We start from the raw sequence: 27199 nt of genomic DNA, 5'->3' as shown, positions 1-27199 counted from the left end.
GACATGTAACACCCTCCCCATCCGCCTGCTGCAGACCGAAGACCTTCTGACCTTCAGAAGACTTCTCAAGACCTGGCTCGTCGAACAGTAGCAGCTTCCCCCCCCCCCCAGCGCCTTGAGACCCTCACGGATATGTAGTGCGCTTTACAAATGCCATGATTGATTGATTGATTGATCTACTTTGTCAAAAGCTGTAGAAAAATCTACAAATAAGCTGTAGACTACCTGAACTCTATTAATCACATATTTATCAATAATAGTTGAAGGGTGGCAATATTATGAATTACAGAATGTTTTTGAAGAAAACCTGCTTAACAGGGCGCGACGAGGAGAAATGCATTATTCTCCTTGTTTTGGCTGTTTGTATACGTGCGCATTGTGCAGCACACATAGAAACAGCAAAATGCCATGCATGATTGTTTATGTTCCTTCCTGCACATAAACAATTATTTAAAAAATGACGAGGTACAACTTCTATGTGTGCTGCACAAAGCAGCACAAATAGAAGTTACAAATCGCCATTTAAGATTGTTTATTTTTAGGAAGGGTGACCTTCCTGAACATAAACAATCATTCCCCACAACGCAGGCACCCTTGCACTATGGTGCAAGGGTGCCTCTGCTGGCGCTAGGCAGCTAAATTTAGCACCAGGTCAGTGGGAAACCCAGGGCTGCACCGTATTGTTGCAAATACGGTGCATCCCTGTGTTTCAGAAGTGGCGGAGTGCGGCGTTAAGCCAAGAAGGCTAAAGTCACGCTTAGTCCCTTCTTAGTAAATATGCCCCTGTGTTTGTTAAATGCAATGAAAATATTCTGCACCTAGAGCAGCCACACATTTTGGTAGCAAGGACAAAGTAAACAAAATGTGATGGATGAAAAGCTTGAAACAGTCTCAGCCACTGGTAATTACTTGGGGCCATATCCCAATCCACTGTTATTTTGCACATCATTTCACCTCAGTTTGGACTCGGCTATATCCGCACCAGTTTTTAACCTATTCCTTACAGGAGTCAAAACTGATTTGCACATAGCTGGGTTCAAACTGAGATGGTACGGGGTGCAAAATTACAATTGACTAAAAGTGTTACCATGTGACTCCACGTTGACATTGACAATACATTGACTTCACATGGTCACAGTTTGGTCTCATTTGTACTATTCCCACTTGTATGTTGTAATATATATAAGCTATATGGCATTAACATATTTTATAATTACTTAATAAATATGTACCATTTTTATATATTTTTAACATTAATTTATATCCAGCTATTTTAAATATTTAATTTAATATTGTTTCCTATGGGGTTTTATTTGAAGGCGCTTCCTTCATTATTTTCTATGAGAGGGTATTACAGTACTGGTTGTTGGCCATGTGTAGCACTAAACTTACAACAGTTTTTTTCCCAATAATAGTAATTTACACTGGGAGTTTGTGAATACTGAAAGTAGTAAACTTACTTGGGGGCATATTAACAACGGCCAGAGATAATTATCGCTGGCCGTGCTTAGCGATAATTATATTATCGCAGGCTATCTCTGGTATTTATCGCCCTGGTAGCGCGTTATTAAAAACGCGTTACTCCAGGGCGATAAAAATTCCAGAGATAGCGAGGTCATCGCCCTTTTGCAGGGAACATCGCTGGTTTTCCAGCAATGTTCCCTGCAAAGGGGCGATAACCTTGCTGATACGACCCACAGGGTCGTATCAGCAGAACCCACCCCCTATGTTAGGGATGGCTAAGTCAGGATTTTAGCAGACGTTAGGTTTTGGCGAAAACTGCAGTTTTCGCCAAAATCTAATGTGTGCTAAAATCATGTGGGCTGCCATGTAAATATCGCGATGTATATCAGAGATATTTGCAAGGTACTCCATCCGGGGTACGCCCAGTGACGCCCACTTTGCATTGCATTGGAGATGCAAAGTGAGGCGTTGGGAAAAAGGGTGCTAACATGCGATTATGCATGTTAGCACCCTCTTGTAAATAGGGCGCTGGTTTTATCTCCGCTTTTTTGGCTTTGTAAGCCAAAAAAGCGGAGATAAAGTCCTTGTAAATAGGCCCCTAAATTTGTAAACTTACTCAAAAGTATACATTACCTTTGTGAATCAGGCCTATGATATGTACTTAAATAAAGTACACTGCAATGCTGCAAGCTTTCATAATACTACAAACATTATTCTACAACCATATTGTGTTAACCTACCAAAGGTCAGAGGCAAAGGTCATAGTTCATCAGAGACTGCAGCAATACCAATCTGTTTTCCCGAACTCTGCCGTATTTAGCCTACCTCCTACATACATTTGATTACCTATGCTTTGTTTAACATGCACTTTTACTCCTGACAGGAATGGACTTAACTTTGTTCTTGGTCTCTCTGGCACCACTTCCCTCATCTCATTGCTTTCTCTCTTTTGGTAGTGTCGTGTGCCGCATCAGTGGATGCCCCGAATCAAGGCTACAATGATACACCTGTCATGTGCTTTCCACGCATTCCTTGCTATAACTTAACAGTCACCAGTGCCTGGACTCATTGGTGGCACCCACGTGACTCTGTTCCCTTCTACCTCATAATCCTGGTGCTGCCTTTGCTGAACTTCCGCTCTGCCACCTTCTTCACAAAGTTTAACAACTTGGGTAAGAATTGTTTCTTCCTCTCACATGTACATATGATTCTGTGACCACAGTCTGGGAATAAGGCTCCATGTTTCCATTTTGTCATCTTCAGTAATGTTAGACACATCGGTTTAGTGTTAAACTACAAATGCATCGAATTAAAACTACATGTTTCAGAATCGGGGAATTCCAGATAGTTTTATTTTTAACTACAAAAATATTTTTGGAAGAGATTTTCTCCCACAGAAATGCCAATGTGTAATGTTTTCCACAAGCAAGTTCAATCTCTGGTAAATTTTGTAGGAATATTCATTTATTTGTGCAGTTATCAAAACGGTAAATACATTGTAATAACTTTTAAAGAAAACGGAGATTTCGGTTCCAGGAAAATGAGTTGAGAGCCTGAACAAATCTTATTGTAAAAGATCACATGTTAACACAAAGCAATACATAAAAAACATTGGCAAAGCCAATAGGTCTTGCCTATACAAGATTTACTGGCTTTGGCGATGTGTTTTTGCCATGTTGCACACCAGTGTGGCTGCTGTTCAGCATGGCTAAGAGTTAGTGGTGTGGAGTGTGCTAGAGTGGAGTTTAGGGAGTTGAGTGTTATAGACTGGATTAGGTGGAGTAGAGTGTAGTAGAATGGATTAGGGGGAGTAGGGTTGAGTACAGGGGAGTAGAGTTCATTGATTCAGTGGCAGAGAGTGTTGTAGAGTTCAGTGTCATAGAGTGCAGTGTTGTAGAACGGAGTGATGTAGAGTGGAGTGGCATAGAGTGCAATAGGGTGGAGTGGATTGGAGTGGATTAAGGTAGTGGGGTGGATGGATTGGGATACAGCGGATTGGATTGAGTGGAGTTGGGTGGACCGAATGGGTTGGATTGGAGTGGGGTGGATTGAAATGGGATGAAGTGGATTGGATTGGGGTGGATTAAATTGGTTTTGGGTGGGGTAGATTGGATTGGGTTGGGGTGGATTGGATTAGAGTAGGGTGGTTTGCAGTAGCGTGAATTAGAGTAGAGTGGAGGGGGTGGATTGGACTGGACTGGAAGGGTTATATTAGATGGGAGTGCAGTGGGTTGGTGTGGGGTGGATTGGACAAGGGTGGATTGGACTGGAGTGGGGGTGAATTGAATTGGAGTGGGGTGGATTGGAGTGTGGTGGACTGGATGGATTGGATTTAGTGGGGTGGATTGAACTGAGGTGTGGTGTTGTGGACTGGGGTAGAGTGAGATGGATTTAATGAAGTAGATTAGATTGGAGTGGGGTGGATTGGAATATTGTGGATTTGGGTGTGGTGGACTCGCGAGGGGTGGGTGGATTGGAGAGAAGTGAAGTGGGGTGAAGTGCGGTGGGCTAGAGTTAGGTGGCTTGGATAGGAGCGAGTGTAGTAGGGTGGAATGGAGTGGGGAGGATTGTATTGGCATGGGGTGCAGTGGATTGGAGATGAATATATTGGATTTCTGTGGGGTGGATTGGATTGGAATGAGGTGGATTGGATTGACTGGGTTGGATTGGTGTGGTTTAGACTATGGTAGATTGGGGTGAGGTGTATTGAATTGAGATCGATTGGATTGGGGTTGGTTGGATAGGAGTGGGGTGGGGGGAGTATTGTAGTGAGGTAGATTCCATTTGGCTGGATTGGGCCGGATTGGATTGGTGTGGGGTATAGTGGATTGGACTGGGGTGAGGTGCATTGGAGTGGGGTGGATTGGAGTGTAATGGATTGGAGTGGGGCAGATTGTTCTGAATGAATGGTGCAGATCCGAGTGGGGTGAATTGAGATGTTATGTTGAATTGTATAGATCGCTTGGTTGCTCCAATCCGAGTGTCCCCCGCTAGGGATTCATACACCACAAAGGCCTGGAAATAAAGATCTTTAGTCTACCTTTACCTGAAAAGCCATGTGTAACTTTTTACGAAAGGCTAGTTCGGAGCCTTCCTGTCTTAGATCAAGAGGAAGAGTGTTTCACAGTTTGGAGGCCATGAAAATGAAGAAGCAACCTCCCAAGCATTCCTTTTTCACTCTTGGAACTATCATTAGCGCCACAGGTGAGATTGATGTCAACCCATATGCCGAGATTCTTGACTTTCTGTTTAGGTATTGGAAAAGGTCCCGATGCATCAGGCCACCATGCTGTGGACCAGATAGTGGGCTGTTTCCCCAACACTAGCACCTCAGGGTTCAGCTTGCAGCAACTATGATCCATCCGCTCAGTCAGTCCGACCAGGCAAGATCAGAAATGGGTAGCTGAAAAAATCTATTCCTGAGTTGGCGTAATAGCCAGCTGAATGTCATCAGCGTATGACACGATTTCAAAGCCAAAACTCACAATCACCAGCTAGGGGGCCCATATAAAGATTGAACAGTGTTGGTCTCAATGCTGAGCCCTGTGGCACCCCCTGTTGCAGCGGAAAAACCTCATATGAGAAGAGATGTTGTACTACCAAGAAGGTACCGTTCTGATGGAAGGAGGCCAGCCATCTCAGAGCTGTTCTAACAACACTGTATGACCACAGCCGTCCTAGCTGAAGGCCATGGGATATGGTGTTGAACTCTGCACTTTGGTCTAGCATCATCAGAGCCGTGGTGTTGCTTTAGTCTGCAGGACTCAGAGACTTACAGCAATGTAGATTCCATGCTGTACTGAGGTTGGAAAACAGATTGGGGGATATGTACAAGGAAGAGTAGAGAGGCGTTAGCCTTCGTGGCTTAACGCCTCTCTTCTCCACTTCTGAAACGCAAGGCTGCACCATATTTACAAGAATGTGGTGCAGCCTTGCGTTCCCCACTGCGATGGCTCTAAGTTTAGCAACTTAGCGCCAACGCAGGCACCTTTGCACCAGAGTGCAAAGGTGTCTGCATGCAGGGGAGGATTGTTTATGTCAACTGATGATTTGTATATTTCTGTTACTTTAGAAAACAGTGGGAGTAGAGTCTGACATTTTCCGGTTTGGCTTGATCTAGCGTGGGTTTTTTCAGGAGAGGGACGGCAGTGGTTTGTTTCCACTTCAGGGGAATCTGACCTGTCTTAAAGGACAGGTTTAAGCAGATCGCAAAGTCCCAGAAGAATAGCCTCCATGCCACGCTCCAGAATCATGGACGAGGCGGTATCAGTCGGTGCACCTGATTTTACTTTAGGGGCCACAGTGCGCAGTTCTGTCAGAGATTGCGTCTTAATCCTGGTGATGCCCTCCCTAGATTCAGAGGGAGTGAAACAAGATTATAAGCAGTCAACTTCTCTGTTTTCCCGAGGGAAAGTAGCATAGGTCTTAGCCACTTCATGAGAGAGAAGGAGTGGGTGGATTGGGGTGAGGGGGATTGGATTGGAGAGGGGTGAACTGGAGAGGGGCGGATTGAAGTAGATAAGAAGTAGACAAACCCTAAATTAATCTGTGCTCATCCTCTGGTTGCTTGGCACAGAGCAGTCAGGCTTAGAGGCAATGTGTGAAGTATTTGTGCAACACTTTGGACAGTAAAACAGTGAAAACACCATATAAAAAGATTCCACTCCATATTAGAAAAATACAGCATAGTTTAATAAACACAACAATATCAAAATGACTAAAATCCAATAAGTAGAACTTGAGATATACATTTTCAAAGAATAAACTGTGAAACAGTCCTTAGTAGCAATGAGTGTTTACTTAGGATAGCTGGTCGTGCCGGACTGGTACAAAGTCAAAGATTTAGGCCAGCCGCGATAGAGTGAGGCCGGATACAAAGACCCTTGCAGCATCAACGCCTATCATGCGGCATGCAGCCTAAGGAATTCTTCCATGTGGATCCCCGCAGCAGGGGCGATGCACTGGTCCTGATCCCCGCAGCAGTGACAATGCGTTAGCTCCGATGAGCGCAGAGATGCGATGCAGAGATTTGTCGTCGTCGAGGATGCCGTTGATGGAGACGCAGAGACCTGGTGCAGTGGTGGTTCAGAAGGCAATGCGTTATGGCTGATACACGCAGTTAAGGCAATACACCATTTCTGGTCGCACAACAGGAGTGATATGTTGGTCCCGATCCATGCAACAGGGGAAATGCAACCGTCCGGATCCACTCAAAAGGGGCGATGCACCGTTTCTTATTCATGCAATGGCACCAATGCACTGGTTTGACAGAGGAGGCGTGGATTTTGCTGAAGCAAACACCTTAAGCCTCCCATCCAAGGGTCCAGGACTGGAGTGGCACCACTTGGCTGGGCAGACTCACAGAGGTAGAGACCGGGTGAAGAGCACGTAAGTTGGAAGTCTTTTATTGTCCTGGAGACTTCAGATCAGGAGACCAACCAGCTAGCCCATGGAGTCACTCAGGGTTCAAGTGATGCAAGTCCAGTCCTTCTCACTCAGGCAGGCAAACAGCAGGGCAGCACAGCTGGGCAGGAGTCCAGCAAAGCAGCAGTCCAGCAGAGTGGCAATCCTTCAGTAGTACAGTAGTTCTTCTTCCTGGAAGGTCCAGAAGTGTACTGAAGTGGTGGTTTCTGAGGTCCAGTGCTTTTACCTAGTTGTACCTTTGAAGTGGGGGAGACTTCAAAGACAAGTCTTTGAAGTGTACAGAGGTCCTCTCTTCCTTCCCTGGCTCCAGACCCACTACAGGTTGGTATGCAACACTTTGTGTGGGAACAGGACACAGCCTGGCCCATCAGTTCCATTAAGATCCCATTGTGTGTGGCTGTCTAGGGGGACTATATAAAGGCCAGTTGCCCCCCACAGCCCCAGACGTGTACCAGAGACAGGCAGCAGGCACCAAATGTCTAAAGTAAAAAAAACGGCAACTTTATAAAAGAGTCTTTTTCAGAATTACAATTTAAAATTTCAACTTCACCATAAATTTGGATTTACAATTGTGATTCCAAAGACACATAACTCGAAAAGTATATCTATTCACAAATAGGACATACTCCTATAAAATGTAATAAGGTAGTCCCAATGTTATCCTATGGAAGAGATAGGCCTTGCAGTAGTGAAAAACAAACGTAAGTGTTTTTCACTATCAGGATATGTAAAGCTTAAAAGTGCATGTGCTGCCTTTTAAATACACTGCTCCCTGCCCCCTGCCCCCTGCCCCCTGCCCCGCCCCCTAGGTTGTCCAGAGCCTATCTTTGGGGTGACCTATATGTATAAAAAGGGAAGGTGTGGACCTGGCAAAAGGGTTATCCTGTCAAAACGGCATTATTGTTACTATTATCGATTACTCTTATAAAGCAATACTTTCACCTAAAAGGTATCCTGGCGCTGATCATAAACCCTTTCAGAATACTAATAACAGCTGCTTGAAAATACATCTTTAAATGAATCCCTTATTCATATTTTCCTGAAGCATAGCTAACTATTTAGGAAAAAGACAGAATTTCAAGTCCTTCCTAAATTTCAGGAGGCTCTTATTGGCTCTCATTGGGACAGGCAGCTTATTCCATAGCTGAGTTGCACTCACTAAGAATGCCTGGCCTCCTTGCCTCGTTTTCCAAAATTTCAGAATGTATAGAAGATTGGCAGAGTAGGAACGTAAATTCCTTCCTCAATTAATCAATCAATCAGGGTTTTTATAGCACAAGTACTCACCCGTGAGGGTCTCAAAGAGCTTGGGGAAAATGCGGCTCTGTTGTGTGCTGAGCCAGGTCTTTAGATCCTTCAGAATAGGGTCAGTGTGGGGGCTTGCCGGAGGCGCTGGGGGAGGTCATTGTAGGCCTTGGCTGCTAGGTAGGAGAAAGACCTTCCTCCTGTCCTGATCCTGTAGATGCATGGGACGGAGGTCAGAGCGAGGTCGGCTGGTCTGAGGTGTCTTTTGGGTGCAGGGAAGGAGAGGCGATTGTTCAGGTGTATTGGCCCGGTGCCTTATATGCGTGGGTGAGGAGCGTGAAGGCTATTCTTCTTTCGACTGGGAGCCAGTGGGAGTTTGTGGAGGTGTTGGGTGATGTGATGTGGCAGGGGATGCCGAGGATCAGTCTGGCTGCGGCGTTATGGACGGTCTGGAGTTTGTGAAGCAGTTTCTTGTTGACTCTGGCGAAGAGGGTATTGCTGTAGTCCAGTCTGCTGCTGAGGAATGTGTGTGACAGATTTTCTGGATTCGGAGGGGATCCATCTGAACGTCTTTCGTAGCATACAAAAGGTTTTGAAGCAGGTCGAGTAGACAACGTTGATCTGGCAATTCATTGTCAGGGATGAGCCTAGTATAATGCTGAGGTTTCCTACGTGGTCGGTCGAAGTGGGGAATTTCCGAGAGCGGGGGGCCACCAGGAGTTTTCCCATGCAGAGGTGGTGGAACCGAGGATGAGGACTTCTGTTTTATTACTGTTGAGTTTCAGGCAGCTGCTCTTCATCTATATGGCAACGGCTTTCATCCCTTTGTGTTTGGTTGTGTTGGGTTCGTTGGTAAGGAAGAGCATGAGCTGGGTGTCGTCGGCATAATAGACGATGTTGAGCGCATGGTTCCTGATAATGGCTGCGAGTGGGGCCATGTAGATGCTGAAGAGGGTGGATCTGAGGGAGGAGCCCTCAGGCACAACACAGGTGGTTTCTGTTGATTCCGAGAGGTAGTGAGAGAGTCTGACCCAATGAGTTCTGCTGGTGAGTAATGAGCATATCTAGTCAAGGGGTTTGCCGCGGATGCCGGCGTCGTGGAGCCTGGTCGTCAGGGTGCATTGGGAGACAGTGTCAAAGGCAGCAGAGAGGTCCAGGAGGATGAGGGCTGCCGTTTTGCTTCTGTCGAGGAGGGAGCAGATGTTGTGGGTGGCGGCAAGTAGGGAAGTCTTGTTGCTGTGGTTGCTGCTGAATCCTGGGATGTAATGTTGGAATTTTCTTTGTAACCCTCAAGGTGCTGTTTTCGGTAGTGCCTTATACACAATAAACATTGACTTAAAAACAATCCTCTCTTACACTGGATGCCAGTGTAGTTCCTTAATGGTGCCTGAGTTTAAACTGCACTTACAGGCTCTGTAATGGCAGACCTGAGCCATTGTTAGAGTGCTACTTAAGTCCATCATCTCCTTGTGTTTGCTTTGTTCGTCCTAAGTTGGCAAGGTGAGCCCAGATGTTGGTCCCTTGCTCAATTTGCCATTGGATTCAAACTAGCCTGTTTGTTTAGGGGTGTTACCCCGAAACCAGACCCATGATGCTTGTTTTCAGGCCAGTGAAGACCTGGCTTGGCAGTTCAGGCTAGAATGTTCCCATGAGGAACAGGGTCAAGACTGATTTGCATATGACTGTGTCTGAATTGGGGTGGCGAAGTGAACTAAAGAACAATGATGGATTCAACCCAGATCTGTGACTGGGGGTGATTGTCAGAAAACTTTTAGTGCTCCGTCCATCCTCTCCTTGTGTCTGCTTTGTTCGCCTAAGTTTGCAGGGTATGCCCAGATGTAGGCCCCTTCCTCACTTTGTCACTGGATTTAAGCTAGCCTGGCTGATGAGGGGTCTTACCCCGAAACCAGTCCCAGGATGCTTGTTTTCAGGCCAATGAAGACCTGGCTTGGCAGTTCAGGCTAGAATGTTCCAATGAGGAACAGGGTTAAGACTTATTTGCATATAGCTGGGTCGGAACTGGGGTGGCGAAGTGAGCTAAAAAATGATGATGCATTCAACACAGCTCTGTGACTGAGAGTGAGCATCTGAAAAGTTGTAGCGCTCTGTCCATCATCTCCTTGCGTTTCTATAAGTGGGTGGCACAATAAGTGCTGCAGGCCCACTAGTAGTATTTAATTTACAGGCTCTGGGCCCATGTAGTGCACTTTACTAGAGACTTATAAGTAAATTAAATATGCCAATTGCGGATGAGACAATATTACCATGTTTTAGGGGAGAGAGCACAATCATTTTAGCACTGATAAGTGGTGCTAAAGTGCACAGAGTCCGAAAGCCAGCAAAAATGCCGGCGGAAAAGTGGAGTAGAGAGGCAAAACGTTGAGGGGAAGACCACCCTAAGGCTGTCAGGTCTAACAATAACATAACATAACATAGCATAACATAACATTAGTATTTACAGGTAAATAGCACTTTAAGCAGGTCAGTTACATAAGCAGTTAAGAATGTCGATGGCTACTATGTATTTATGTTTCAGTTTGACCATGTAGGTAGTAGTATATTACAATTAAGGCTCCCGGTTTTCCGTGTTTAAAGAGTTTTATATAGATAAATACAGACAGAAAACAATGAGTTTTCTGTCTGTATTTATTTTTTAAAGTGGATAAATACAGCTTCTTTTCAAGGAGGCTCTAAGGGGCATATCAACAACAACCGGCGATAATTATCGCTCAGCGCTCTTAGCGTGAGGATAATTATCGCCGGCTAGCGTGAATTTTTATCGCTGAGATAGCGTGCTATTAGCAACGCTTATCTCAATAGCGATAAAAATCCTCCCGCTAACAGGCTAACGTGAGATTATCGCTGGAAACCCAGCGATAATCACACGTTACCTTGTTGATAGGGACAGGCAAACTTAGCCATGATATCCTCCTTCCATAGGATATCATGGCTAAGTCTGAAAATTAGCAGATGTAAAAAAGCAGCGTTAACCGCGGTTAGCGCTGCTTTTTTTGTCTCTAACAGGGTTAGCGACATTCTTGATAATAGGAGAAATGTCGCTTAGCGACATTTCTCCTATTATTTTACTCTGGAACGCCCCCTTTGCATCTCATTAGAGATGCAAGGGGAAGCGTAGAGTAAAAGGGTGCTAACATGCAAATTTGCGTGTTAGCACCCTGTTGTTGATAGGGCGCTAGTTTTATCTCTGCTTTTTTGGCTTTTAAAGCTAGTGATGAGGACAAACAAGACTCAAACGCGCTTGGCATCCTTCCAACTGGGACGCCGTCGGTATTTGTCAGCACACTGTTCTTCCACAGGCCATGATTTAGAGCTGGCCAGGAAATTCAGAGTAACACCAGAAATTGTTGAGTGCACTACCACACCCGATATTCATGTTACCCCAAATTTAGAGGCTGTCAAATGCGTTTTTTCGCTCTTAACGCTGCAGATTGGCACTGCTGGCACTAATGGGCATGCTGTCCCTGCGCTATGAGGTAGTGTTGAAATATTGATCAACTGCTAATACCAATTGTCTTTAAATCGCTAAGTTGTGGTACATATGTTCCTACCTGTAAGTAAAACCTTTGGGTGACGTTTTGCTTCTAAAGTCTCACACAACAACGTCCCTTCCTATGCTAGGCCTCCACTGCTTTCGCATGAGCAACGCAAATCTCCCTACATGCACCCTGCAATTCTTTTTATATAAAGTGTGAACTTGGCCCAAGGGCATTAGATTACTTCCATTACACAAGGTCATATTTTGTTTGTCTACAAGTCTGGGGTGTTCATGGCAGTGTCACCAAAAGCAGAAGACAGGACCGTGGTAAAAATAGGATCCGTGCTATGTCCAATCCAACAGAGCATTTCCCTCATTAAAGGAAAACTACACCCCAGATGCAGCAGTCGCTGTACATATTTACCAACACTGGGGATAGACTAACAAAGTCTGAATATGTAACGTGCAGCTGCAATTACGCAACCCTCCAAGGCACACCCACTAACCAGCCAAGGGAAGCCAAGTGATAGAAAGATAATTCAATGTACTTTCCAGCCTGGAAACCAAATCATTATCTCTTCCAGTGGTAGATCTAACTTGCATGAAACATCCTGGCCATAGGTACGGCCCCTTTAAACTGAAAGCTCAAATTAAGATGCTGACGTGACTGAACGGGGCTACTAAGTGGAGAGTCTAGCAAATAATATACCCTATCAGCTCTAAATCAAAAATGTAGACACTTGGAAAAAATGGTGATATGTGGGGCTCACTATGTGGCATATTATCAAGCCAGGCGATAAAATTATCGCCGCTTTAGCGACAGAAAACTGCCGCTAAAACGGCGATAATGGGCTTGATAATATGCTCTATGGAATTCCAATTGAAGCCCATGTTAGACATCCTTCACATCTAACATGGGCTTCAATTGGAATTCCATAGAGCATATTATCAAGCCCATTATCGCCAGTTTTAGCGGCAGTTTTCTGCCGCTAAAGAGGCGATAATTTTATCGCCTGGCTTGATAATATGCCCCTTCGAAACTTGTACCTAAAACACATTTATGGCAAGAACTGACAAAAACATAGTTTTGAGTATTATAAATTGTCTGCCACATTACATAAAATTAGTTAACTAATTGTGTCAACATACATTTATGGTGCAATGCTAACATTTACCAGTGGATGTTTTGTTATATAATATTTGGCAGCTGAAATAGCTAAAACAGACAGACATCAAAGTGTGAGTGCGCGTCTATCAGTTAAATAAATATGAAAATGTATAGTTTTACAACTTCATTTATCCGCAAAACCCAAAATAAATATGGATAAATATAGATAAAGCTGGCAAAAAATAAATATGGATAAATAATAAATACCATAAAACCGTGAGCTCTAATTACAATATTTACATTGTGTGCAGAGTAGACTGAAAAGTAACGCTCTAATCCAGTCAATCACTGCACTTACTGTTTTTCAAAAAAGTAAGAGTTTTCACATTCTTCATAAAAGTCAGAGAGGAGGGGTTGTGCAGATTTCTGGAGGTAGGTAGTTCCATATACTATGAGCAGGACCAGTAAAGGACAGAGAGTATGTAGTATGTAGTATGGAGCGACCATTGACCCTGTCTTCAGGCAGGTCGCTCCCCCCCACGCCGCACAGCACCACCTGTGTGTCGCTGCCCGCTGCTTCCGCTTGCTGTAGGTTCAAGGCCATCCCAGGCCGTTAGCTCTTGTGCTCGATCTGCCCCCTTTTTCCTCGCTAGCCCTGCTGTGTCTGGGCTGCCTGCCCTTGCACTGTTTTGCTGTATTTCACCTTATTGCACTGTTTTGCTGTATTTCACATTACTGCACTGTTTTGCTGTAATTCACCTATTACTTCCTTTTTGTACGGGATTACTTCCTTTTTTTGTACTTTTGTCCTACTAGTGTGCAATTGTTTTGTGTTCTGTATCCTTCGCCCCCTTGTTTTGCGTACGGTTCCCTCGCCCGCTCTACCCTTCGTTTTCCCGCTGCTGCGTCCCCTGCAGCCCTGCCCCTCTATGTGCCCATTCGCCACCCCGCTCCCACCTCCCAGCTGCTCCTCCGTCCCACCTTCCCTCATATGGTGGCTGCTGTGAGGCCGCGCCGCTGGCGCGCCGAAGACGCACCTAAGGCAAGACCGTCTGTGCCCGTCCGCGCCTGGACCGCGCCCAGCACCAGAACCCCTGGCCCCCGCGAACGCCACGACGCCTGTCTCCGCTACAAAGCCAGCACCCTCAACGCACTCAATACCGGACGATCACACACTCGCTTCCTGGCCGCTCCAAAGCGCACCCAAGGACCCTTCTCCTGCCGGAACTGCAGCTTCACCAGCATCCGACCCGCCAACCCACCCACCATGAAAGAACGCAACCATCTTAGATGCATCCTACTTAACACCCGATCAGCCCGCAAACATGCCGTCGAACTCTGGGAACTACTCGACTCAACCTTCCCAGACGTCGCCTTCCTGACAGAGACCTGGATGAACCCCTCCTCGGCACCTGACATCGCCATAGCCATCCCAGACGGCTACAAGATCATCCGCAGGGACCGCACCAATGGAACAGGAGGAGGAATCGCCATCTTCCACAGGAACACTCTCAGAGTCACGACCAGCACCAACGACACCCTCAGCACCACCGAACACCTGCACTTCCAGATCCAAACTGATCCCAACACCACCCTCAGAGGAACCCTTGTCTACAGACCCCGGCCACAGTTCAGCAACTCCATCGCCGACTCCGTCAGCACACACGCCCTCGACTCCACAGACTACATCCTCCTCGGGGACCTGAACTTCCACCTCGAGAACAACAAAGACACCAACTCCGCCACTTTGACTGACAACCTCGCCAACCTCAGTCTCAGACAGCTCGTCACAACACCCACCCACTCTGCCGGCCACCCGCAGACACCATCACCTCATCAGATCCGCCAAAAGGGCCTCCTTCTAAGTCCGACTAGACAACAACGCACACAACAGCAAAGAGCTCTTCAACATCGTGAAGGAACTCTCGAACCCCAGCTCCAACACCAACGACATCCCACCCTCGCAAGACCTGTGCGACTCCCTTGCCACCATCGCAAAATCGCAGACATCCACGACAGCTTCAACGCCACGACCGCCCCGACAGCCACTGAGACCTCCGACCCCATGGCCACCATCCGTACCGACCCCCTGCTCTCCTGGACCAACATAAACGACAATAACATCATCAAAGTCATGAACACCATCCACTCCGGCTCTCCGTCAGACCCATGCCCACACCACATCTTCAACAAAGCCAGCGCCACCATCGCACCCCATCTCCGCAAAGCCATCAACATCTCCTTCGAGACAGCGAACTTCCCAGAGAGCTGGAAGCACACCAAGATCAATGCCTTACTCAAAAAACCCAAGGCCGACCCTAAGGACTTCAAGAACTTCCGACCCATCTCCCTGCTCCCGTTCCCGGTGAAGGTCATCGAGAAGACCGTCAACAGACAGCTGACCCGCTACCTCAAAGAGAACTGCATCCTGGACCCGTCCCAGTCCGGGTTCCGAAGCAACCACAGCACCGAAACTGCCCTCATTTGCCGCCACCGACGACATCAGGGCCCTGCTGGACAGCGGCGAAACTGCAGCCCTCATCCTCCTGGACCTGTCTGCCTCCTTCGACACTGTCTGCCACCGCACCCTATGCACACGTCTCCACGACGCTGGGATCCGAGACTAGGCTCTGGAATGGACCACCTCCTTCCTCTCCAGCAGAACCCAGAGCGTCCGCCTCCCCCCTTTCCGTTCTGTAGCCACAGAGATCATCTGCAGCGTACCCCAGGGCTCATCCCTCAGCCCGACACTGTTCAACATCTACATGGCACCGCTCGCCCACGTCGCCCAACTGCACCACCTCAACATCATCTCCTACGCCGACGACACCCAGCTGATCCTTTCCCTCACCAAGGACCCCCTCACCGCCAAAACCAACCTCCACAAAGGAATGAAAGCCGAGTGGATGAAGAACAGCCGTCTGAAGCTGAACTCGGCCATACCGAAGTCCTCATCCTCTGTGCCACCAGCTCGGCCTGGGATGACTCCTGGTGGCCAACTGCACTGAGAACAGCACCAACACCCACGAGCACGCAAGCAACCTTGGGTTCATCCTCGACTCCACTCTCTCCATGACAAAGCAGGTCAACGCCGTCTCGTCCTCCTGCTTCAACACCCTCCACATGCTCTGCAAGATCTACAGGTGGATCCCCACCGAAACCGGAAAAACGGTCACCCAGGCCCTCGTCAGCAGCAGGCTGGACTACGGAAACGCCCTCTACGCAGGAGCCTCAGCCAAACTCCTGAAACTACTACAACGCATACAGAACGCCTCAGCACGCCTGATCCTCGACATCCCCACCGCAGCCACATCACACCCCACCTGAGAGACCTGCACTGGCTTCCCGTCAACAAGAGGATCACCTTCAAGCTCCTCACCCACGCACACAAGGCTCTCCACAACACCGGACCGGCATACCTCAACAGACGACTCACCTTCTACACCCCTAACCGCCAGCTCCGCTCTGCTGACCTTGCCCCCGCCACCGTCCCCCGTATCCGAAGAGCGACCGCCGGCAGCAGATCGTTCTCCCACCTCGCCGCCAAGACCTGGAACACCCTCTCCATCCTCCTATGGCAGACCCAGGACCTGCTAACCTTCAGGATACTACTAAGACCTAGCTATTCGAGCAGTAGCAGCATCCGCCGCCCCCCAGCGCCTTGAGACCCTCATGGGTGTGTAGTGCGCTTTAAAAATGCTATGATTGATTGATTGATCGTTTCTTTTTTGAATCTAGGAGGTTCTAGGAGTAGAGAGTTTGAGCTTTTCAGTGCATAGATTAAAGCAGGCAAGGTGAGTTTCTGTGCCAGATATTTTGGGGTTCAATAGTGGAGTGATTTATGTGTGATACAGGTTATCTTTAGGATGCAACATGCTACAATAAGTAACAATTTAAGAGCGATCAGAGATTAAGTGATGCGGTCATAGCGGCATGTTCTAGTTGCTAGTTATTGGGCATCATTGAGTGTAGACCTCAGTGTCGCATTATCATAATCTACTCTAGAGTTTACAAGGGCTTGTACCACATTTGGAAGTTGGGCAATGAAATGAATGGCTTGATATGCCTAAGAAGCCAGAGTTGATGTAGAGCAGCTTTTGTGGTGGAGTTGATGTAGGTGATCATGTTTAGGTGTTGGTCGAGGGAGATACCGAGAGATTGAAAGCAGTTGATGGCCTTCAGAATGCAGTCTGGTGCATTCAGGAGGTGAAGCCAGTTGTGTATTGGGAGTGTGCTGTGTGAGGGAGAGATGAGAAGGAAGGTAGTGATCATTGTGTTTAGTTTTAGGTGGTTGGTTGAGAATCAGGTTTGAATATTTGTCAGAGGTTGGTTGAAATTAATTATATCCTCTAGGGAGGTGATTTTGATGTGTCAGTTGAGTGTCATCATCGTAAAGGTGGTATTATGTTTCAGCCTGGGGGAGTATTGAATACTAATTAAATTGAGCATTCCCCAAAACATCAGGATCATTCAACAAAGAAATGAAACCTCTGCTTTTCTAAAAAAAAATCAACTAATATTAATAGAAGATTGCCTGTAAACAAAGTCTCCCGATTAGCATAGCGTCTGCTGTAATTTCTTTCTTAATTGAGGGATATTATACACACTAAACTTACAATGTTGAATATTTGTTAATCCTGATCCGCTGTTATGTAAAGCATACTGAGGGGCTGATTTAGAGTTCGGAGGACGGTGTATGCTTCATCAGGGTGGCAGAGTAATATACTCCATTGCCCTGATGGCATACCCGTCCTCCGAATCTAGAGATGTCCTTTAGCCCAGCGGACATCTCCTGTATTGGCAGGAGCCACCATAACAGCGGTTCCTGTCAATGTATTAAAATGTTAACGGAAGGCCCCGTCAACATGATAGTAGCCTCTGTCAAACTTGTAAACTTTTTTTATTTCAAATACAAAATCCTAATAAATGAAAATAAAAAATGCCCCGTCCCACCATGGGAGTTGCATTCTATGGTGAGGGGTTCATTATTAAAAGGTTTTGACTGCTCCTTACCACCAGGTTTTACATACCAGTCATGGACATACATGCCGTTGGCAGACAGTGAAAACTAGCCATTTGACCACCCACTCTAAATCAGGTGTGCAGTCAAATAAACAAAGCTATGACGGTCCTACTCTGTTAGACCCTTATAAGTGTACATCAGGGGGGGTAGGCGGAGTAGTCTCCATCTCTGACATACAGAAGTTCTGCCCAACTCTAAATGAGGCTGGAAGAACTTCACTTTGATGAGGAGATACTCTGTCACCTTTGCGACAGAGTACTCTCTCACCAAATCAGGTCGCTAGTCTTGTCTGCACTACATAAAACGGACAAATAAATAAATAACAAATAAATATTAAACATATGGGAATATTTTTCAACCATGGATAATTACCAGAAAAAGTTTCAAGCCCTTCTTTGACTTCAGAACATGCCCTGGCTCAGCTGAGACTAACGACCTCACCCAACTTGACCAATCAGAGCCCTCCCAGACTTTGCCACATCACGCCACCTCGTATACCCAACCAGGGATACAAAACAAATATTTTTGGCAGCAAAGTAGATACAGTTTCATTATTTTGGGTACCTTCTATTTCATAAGGAATCAATATATCCTCACATCTATTTCGGTACGTATAAAACATTAAATATCGTTGTATATTTGTAAAGATAGCTTGGGTTGTGTTTTATCACGGCAAAATAGGAGGATCCAATAAATTAGCAGGTTCTGTGTTTATCTTAAATATACCTAATTGAAGCTGTAAATTCAATCACTGCTGGGATCATTAAGTACATGTGAGTCTAGAAAACATCACGCATAGCATGAATATCCAAGTTTGCACTCAGAAATCCATTGTTAGTTGTTGGCATGCTAAAACCTGAGGGCCTCATTTATGAGAAGTGACGCATCGCTGCGTGAAAGCAGCGATGCGTCACTTCTCAGTGCGCCCTCCTTGCGACATGATGGATGCGTCATATTTACTCTATGATGCATCATGTCGCAAGTAGTTACAGATACGTCAGTATTTCTGACGTATCTGTAGGCACAAAAGTGATGCATTGCTGGAGTGTGCCACAAAAGTGACGCAACTCTAGCAATGTGTCCTTTCACATGGGGCAAGCCCCATGTGAATGGGCCTGCGTCAGTCTTACGCCTGCTGTGAGGCCGGCATAAGATACTGATGCATTTGCACCCTAGAAGTGGCACAGTGAAATCTCTACTTATGTGGAAATGCGCACCCTGCATACATTATACCTGACGAAGGTATAATGTAGCGCAGGGGTTTACAAAGTGACGCATATGTTTAAATGCGTCACTTTGTAAATAGGGCGCAACAGGAGGCATATTTTACGCCGCCGATGTGTCACAAAAAGTGACACAATGGAAGCGCAAAACTGCTGCCAGGCCTCATAAATAAGGCCCTGAGTTTCTGGAATTTGGTGAACTCATATCACACATTCCAACAATCATGGGTTATTTAATGAAAACATTAAATAAATGACTCAACGCCACTATACCTTATGAATACGTATGCCAAGTATGAAAGTTAATTAGCAGAAATTGGAAAACATGTAAAATAATTGCACATAAAGTCAAATCTAAAATGTACATTGTATTCATTTGAAAAGGAAGACTAGTTAATTAACTGAAGAAAAATATTACATATCAAAACACAATTAACACAGTAAAACAAATGTATTAGCTTTAAAAGTAGTTAAAAATGATGTATTTTGATCTAGTCATCCCAACTATTTTTACCATTTCTAAAACACTGAGAAAGCTTAGGAACAAAATAAACATAATGTTTTTTTACAAAATTATCAATTTTTTTTACAATATATTTAACTTTTACAAACTTTACAAAAGCTGGAAAGGACTGGCAAAAATATTGAATGCTTGTGTCACATTTTACAGGTCATTCAAACTCCATATTGAGTAAGGTCCATAAATTTGACACATGTTGAGAGGCGACGATAAAAGTGTTTTGAATAATCTTTAGAACTTGCTACCAAGCAAAACTAAGACTAAACTGACATCCATAGCTCTCAGCTACTAATCATGTTTTCTTAAAGGCATCCAAGAAGACCTGTGGTCAAGCTCGCCCGTTAGCAGCAAATCAGGGCTCTACCTGAATTTTCTGCTCTCCCTTTATCTCACATCCCTCAACCAGGAAGCAGGAGAGTGTGCTGATCACCACAACCACAAGACAGAAGGAGACCAGGCTGCCATTCACAGAACCTGGACTGCTTTCAAAGTGAAATGAGGAATACCCATATAAATAGAGCTTCTGACATGTCTCTTTCCTCTCTCTGCATTCAGGATCTCAAAGCATCCCAGAGAATAAATATTCGAATACCCACCTCATCACATGCCATGTTCTCAGGTGCTACAACCTCCCTGGAAATGCAAGCACAAAGGTGACAAGGGGCATACTCTCCAACCTTGACAATACTCAGGACATGAAATAGTTTAAAATACATTGGTTTGATAACAAAATCCACACCATAAACCTCATTCTCTGTGGTTCTCACGCCATCCACTGCATACCACCCATTCTCTTCAACTGGACTGACCATCTTGCCATGTCCTTCACACTTCTACATGTTCAGCCAACACACAAATGATGTCCTGTTTGAGAACTAAAAACCTTTCACTCCTTCAAGAACATGACCATTGACATCCTATGGCATAACATCAGATTTACCATCAACATCCTCTGGCAATATCTGATGTTAATTTTCTCATTGACAACCCTGAAGAACCTTGGTGATATCTATGCCCTGATGAAGACAAGTAACGGTAAACCCAAACGTTCTGCACCCTGGAATTCCCTAGAACTTATCAACATCAAGTGTATCATACGCATACATGAAAGAAAACAGAAATAAGCAACTCCCAAGATGAATGTTATCTTCTAAAATCTCTCTGCTCGACACACAGGAACTTCATTGTCAGCCAAAACTACCTACTACACTAACACCATCAATAAAGCGGCTAGTAGAAGTAGAAAACTCTCCAAGGCAATCAAGAACCACATCATCTCCCCAACAGTCCCACCTATCCAACATTCAGTAAACAAAATACCAGCAATCAACTTCTTCATCAGTGAAAATATACAGAAAATTTGACAACAGATCAACTGCACTAAACTGGAATCCAACACAAGCCTTAGCCCTCAGTATGCCTTCCCCAAATAGCTATCCTTCAAACTGTTCTCTCCAGACCTCCATAACATCCTAAAAGCCAACTTCTATAAAGATGATGCCATGTCTTCTTTAAAATCTTCTCTCTAGAGAAGCACTCCCAGCCTTCTTCAACATCATCAATACTTCACTCCCCAAACGCACATACCCAGAAGACAAGTCAGATCCTCACTTCCTATAAAAACTATTAAATATTGCCCATCAACCATTTTGCATTCATAAGTAAAATCATAAAAAGGCAACTTACAGTCAACTCCAATAACACAGGTGTGCCACCCATCTCTTCCATCAATTATGCTTCAGATCTTGCTGCAGTACTGAGCCCACCACCATACAGGTGAGAAGATATACCTCCTCACCGTGAATGAGAATGCTGCCTGCCTCCTGATATGCCTAGAACTCGCTACCATCTTCCGACCAGTGGGTCATCTCGTCCTCACCTACACCCTGTCCTGATGAATAGAACTCTCCAACACTGCCCTACACTGTCCTACATTAGTTCTTCTCCATCCTCTCCAATAGACACAACTCATTCAGAAGGGCTCCTCAAATTCCCAGAAGCTCACTGTCACCGAGCATTGCATCTTGTCCCCCATCATCTTCAGTTTGTACATGAAAGTCTTTGGAATACTGGTCACTGACAGCAACATCAATTTTCACCAATTGGCTGACACTCAGCTCTATCTAAAGGTCTACAGTGCTCCTGACTCTCCAGCAGATCAAAGGCTATCTGCACCTCCTCTTAACCTGGATGCTCAGCACCTACACGACACTTAACCCAACCAAAACCCTCCTCTTCAACAATAAAAGCAAAACGGACTCACCAAAATGAACCTGTATGACTTCAACCCTAAACTCACAACGAATGTAAAATCTGTCAGCTTCACCATCTATATTTCCAATGAAATTGAAAACAAAATCAAGACAAACAGCTCACCATCCTGAAAAAGACTTTCCTCCATGAAAATTACATCAAAACTGCTGTCCAAACGCTTGTTCTCTCTCATCTATATGGAGGTGACGCCATGCTTCATGGCTTCCCTGACACCACACTGGCTTGCGCAAAGGGTATTCTAAACGAAATTTGACCACATCAGCCCAGAACTCTACAAATCTCCATTACTTTCAAGACCAGTTGCATCACTTTCAAAACCCCATTCGGTTTGGTTCAGGCATTACCACTTGTAGCTTATTTTGTGATGTTGCTATGTGTGGCCTAAGTGGCTAAGGGTATGACCAGACGTGGGTCCATTGCTCGCTGTGCCACTGGATTCAAGCTAGCCTGGCTGAGGGGTGATACCCCCAAAACGGTCCCAGGATGCTTGTTTTTGGTACAGGGAGTTCAGATTGGACTATTCCGAAGGCGGGGGGGATCAAGATTGATTTGCATATGGCTGGCTCCCAAGTGGGGTGATGTGGCAAGCAAAAATAACAATGGATTAAACCCAGATATGTGACTAGGGGTGAATAAAATGTTTCAACACTCCGTCCATCATTTTATTTTATTTTGTTACCCATTTGTAGTAGGCCATGCCTCACCAGAAGTCAGGGCATAGCCAGACTGGAGATGAACTCATGAAAAAATATAGAGAAAACAAGGCTTATCTGTCTATGCATTCAGGGGCTTATTTACAAGCCTCTTGCATTGCCGGTGTGTCACCTGTTATAGCGTTCCGGTGGCGCAGAGTGCATACCCAGATCTACAAGTCCACACAAAGCCACTTTGCGTGGCTTTTCATTGCCTCATAAATAGGGTGTAAGGCAACACAGTACACGTCTCTGTGTTGCCATACACTATGTTACGGAGACTTTTCATGGGCATTGTAGTGGGTCTTCCCATGCAACGTCCATGGGTTTTGACGCATTCCAAGATTTACAAGGATCTGTAAACCTGAGAATGTGTCAAAACTGTATGTCTCCCCTGGGCAGGCATAACGAGGAGAAATATCTTTATTTCTCCTTGTTTTTCCTCTTTCCATGTGTGCTGCATTGTACAACACACATAGAAAGGGGAAAACGCCTCCATGTATTGTTTTTGTGCAGGAAGGTGCCCCTTCCTGCACAAAAACAATCCTGCCAACAACATAGGCACCCTCAAACTGGCACCGTTGGACCATGGTGCAAGGGGGCCTGCGTTGGACCGTTGGACCAAATTGTGTGCTGGCTGAAAGGACAGGAATGCATCGTATCTTGTAAATACAGTGCATTCCAACCCATTCGATTTGGCATGGGACAGTGCAGCAAAAAGACTTGTGGGGCTGCCCTATGCCAAATCATTGTAAATAAGGCACTCTGATATATTTACTAACTTTCCAGAGCTAAACTTGTTTAGCTATAGAAAATCACTCGAAAAAACCGGAAAGCAGCACACAGCACTGCTTTGCATTACTTAGCACCAAGGTTTCTGGCCCTAAGCCACATTTACTCAAAATGTAGACAGGGTTTAGCATGAAAAAACAGCCCCCTTTTCAAATACCCGCTATAAGGAGAAATTCTTTAATTTCTCCTTTCTTTTCTGACTTTGTATGGGTGCTGCACTGTACAGGACACATACAAAGTCAGAAAAGTTAGTATAAGCATGGTATCTGTGGTGCAAAGATGTGTCCATGGCGCACAGCATCATATTTCCGCGCCATTGCTAGGGAGAGGCGAGGAGAGAGCCATATTTCTGTAACACAGCACAGCATATACGGCTGCTGCACTGTGCTCCGTGTGAATCTAGTCAATCTGTCCCTCAGTGTCTGAAATGACATTCCCATCAACATATAAACTGTTTTGACCCTCTTTCTATTCAGGAAAGAATTCAAGACTTGTTTCTTGAAAAATACTGCGGCCTAGATTTTTAAAGTGATACAGAGAACAATGGTCCTTGACAAATAATTTAAGAGGAACTTATTTGGTTTAACACAATAATAAGTTTAAACATTTCAGAGCTAGCAAATGTCAGCTCACAGTTTATATTCAACTATTTGTATTTGCAAAAATATAGAAGATGTGCAACAGCCAATTTACAAAACAATTAATATCTATTCAATTGATAAAAGACACACCATGGTTCAGAAAAATGAAGAGGGTTGTAAAGGGAAACGTGTAAAGGAGTGCTCAAGGGTGTCCAAAAATTCAAAGTATAGGGGGACATAGAGTTTTTTAAGACTGTACATAGAACTGATACCAAATAAACAGTTTGTTGTAGCCTGGCCAATCACAAGATAAAGTTTGGCAATTCACATAAAAAAACAGAAGATTTTTTTCTTGGTTGGAATGGGGGTGACAGGAAATTATGGTCCAGGTACACATGGGAGGATTTTGTCGACGTTTCGATCCGACTTGACGGCAAAGAGGGGTAATTTAAACCTCAGCCATGCGGATCTTCCTCAGGACAGGGGGTGGGAGGGAGCGACCCTCATCAACCGTGTTAGGCGCCCGAAGCGTCCAGGGGGTGAGGCATCAACTATATTCTGTATATGACCTCAATCGCACTTGTGAATCATCACTTATTGAGGTTGTGGTGGGAATGGCATCAGTACCCGCAATAATGTCACGCTGAGCGCGCACAGGCAGCGGATCTGGTCGCTAAATTGGTTAGGGCCACAGCCTAATGAATAGAGCTTGTGGTGCTTCAAAAAAACAGCTTCCTCACTCCAAGACAGTCACAGCCCTGCCCAATTTAGCGACCAGATCTGCTGCCTGTGCGCACTCAGCGCAACATTATTGCGGGTACTGATGCCATTCCCACCACAACCTCAATCCCCCCATTCCAACCAAGAAAAAATCTTCTGGTTTTTTATGTGAATTGCCAAACTTTATCTTGTGATTGGCCAGGCTACAACAAACTGTTTATTCAGTATCATTTCTATGTACAGTCTTTAAAACTCTATGTCCACCTATACTTAGAATTTTTTGACACCCTTGAGCACTCCTTTACACGTTCCCCTTGGAACAATCTTTCTTCCTTTACGGCCCTCTCCATTTTTCTGAACCATGTTGTGTCTTTTATCAATTGAATAAATATTAATTGTTTTGTAAATTGGTTGTTGCACATCTTCTATATTTCCAAATGGTTGAATATAAACTGTGAGCTGATATTTGCTAGCTCCGAAATGTTTAAACTGACTATTGTGTTAAACAAAATAAGTTGCTTTTGAATTATTGGTCAAGGACCATTGTTCTCTGTATCAATTAATACCCAGGTCCAAAGACTTAATCGGGTTACCCCATTGTTTATAATGGTAGATTTATAAAGTATTTTTCAGAGTGTTCTGAAGCGCCATAAATAACCGCACTGATGAACTTATGAGCACAAACATTTTTGTAGCACTGAACGATGGCTCTTGCGCCTCACCAAACTGCTTTGCAGTGTGGATGGTGAACTCTATGCTAATTCATGCAAAGTGGGATGTCTGTAGCAAACATACACAAACTTCCCTTGGTTTTTTACCTAATTCCAGATCACGTATAATGACTGGACCTGGCTTTGTGTCACAACCTAGCTCCAAATGAAAACAGGTGCAATTGAATGGCAAGTGGTTGTTTATTTCGGCTATCTAAATGGTACATGTTGGACTTTGCCCTCTCTACAGGGTCAGCTCCAAACTTTTTCCCTTCACCCCTCCTGATTTTCCTAATTAGTTGTGGTTGGAATTAGGACTTGTGCTCTTCCCTAAAACATGGTAAAATTGGCCTACATCACTTATAAGTCCATGGTAAAGTGGTGCAGCATGTACCCAGGGCCTGTAAATTAAAAGCTACCAGTGGGCCTGCAGCATTTATTGTGCCACCCATTTAAGAAGCCTTTTAAAACATGACTCGGGCTTTCAATTGCTCTGTATGCAGTTTTACTCTACCATTTCGACCTGGCAAGCTAAACCTTTTGCCATGGACTAAACATCCTTTTTTAATACATATACGTCAACCCTAAGGTAGGCCCTAAACAGCCCATAGGCCAGGTCTCATTGTATTTAAAAAGTTGGACATGACATATAATTTTACATGTCCTGGTGGTGTAAAACTACTAATTTCATTTTTGGCTTCTGTGAGGCCTACCGCTCCGATAGGATAGCATTAGGTTACTTTTTTACATTTAATAAAATAAATAAACACATTTAATAAGTGATAGCCTTTGTTTAGGATCAGGTAGAGCTATCATTATTGGTCTCTAAAGAATTGTAATTTAAAAACCTCTTCAATAATAAAGTCAGATTTTAAATGACAATTCTGTAAAGGCCACTTTTAGAAAGTTGTCATGTTCTTGTTTTAACCATTTGGCGCCTTCGGCCCGTGTCCTGGGTCACACATCTGTGTTTAAGGTAACAATTGGCCTTTGTGTATTCCTCCCAAACAGTAGACTAAGGGGGACTAGATGTTGGCAGGATAGGCCATCCTGCCACAATATGTGGGGCAGAGCTGTTCCCTACCCCACTTATATTTCAAAGAAGCTGCCACAACACACAAAGTACTTCACACTAGCTTTTTGTCACCCCAGACTCCTTGGAGCTGGGCATGGAGGAAATTCCAGAACCATCGGTGTGGGAAAGATTCCACTTCAAAGCTAGCACCAGGTATAACAATAGGACAATCAGACCCACTCTTCAGGTAACTGCTGGACCTGCAGCGGACACTCAGAAAGCCTGCCCTGCACTTCAGTGAACTGCCCTGCTGCTCGCGGCCTGCTTTATACTTCACAATAAACCTGCCATGCTGCTGGAAGCCAGCCTTGATCCCTCAGAGGACTCCTTGCTGTTGGAGGACTGCCGTACTCCTTGAACCCAGGACTACCAGAGCGACTCGAAGAGCTAGTTGGCTGACCTCTTCTTATGAGCTACAGGGGCACAAAAAGCTCCAGTAACTTGAACCCTGCACCTGGACCCTGGCTGAAGTGAGTTCTACCCTCCAAATGGTGCGCACCTAGTCCTGGACCTTGGAAGTGGTGCTGAAGGTGCCAAAACAGCCTGAATCCAAGCCTGGAAAATATTGTCAACCTAAAAGAAAGGAGACTTGGACCTACCTGGTCGATGATCTGCCTAAGGTGCATTACCTATCAGCATGACTTTGCAGTAGCTCCCGCTACATTCTTCTCCGCAGCCTCAAATCCTGTTCAGAGGCTCCTAATGGAAGGGGTATCCCTCCTCGTGGAGCCCTCGTCTTCTACAGCTTGCAGCATCATGCCACTGGAGATTTTCGACTTCCAAAAAAAGAGACTTAAGGCTTGATTTAAATGTTGGCAGTACATACTGTTAGACCTGGCACCTTGGCGTGAG

At 45.1% G+C, this 27199-nt stretch overlaps 1 protein-coding gene across 3 annotated transcripts in view; it reads left to right on the top strand.

Moving 5' to 3' along the window:
- LOC146835264 (neutral amino acid transporter 9-like) overlaps positions 1–27199 on the top strand; it is a 519311-nt gene that overhangs the window by 120153 nt on the left and 371959 nt on the right. For all 3 annotated transcript variants that reach the window (XM_085602846.1, XM_085602845.1, XM_085602847.1), the window contains one exon: positions 2421–2636. In XM_085602846.1, coding sequence (XP_085458972.1) covers positions 2421–2636 — 216 coding nt within the window. The remainder of the gene's footprint in view (positions 1–2420; positions 2637–27199) is intronic.

This window comes from Triturus cristatus, chromosome 4_2 (genome assembly GCF_964204655.1).
Source record: "Triturus cristatus chromosome 4_2, aTriCri1.1, whole genome shotgun sequence".
NCBI classification, from domain to species: Eukaryota; Metazoa; Chordata; class Amphibia; order Caudata; family Salamandridae; genus Triturus; species Triturus cristatus.
This window is presented reverse-complemented; position numbering and strand designations above follow the sequence as displayed.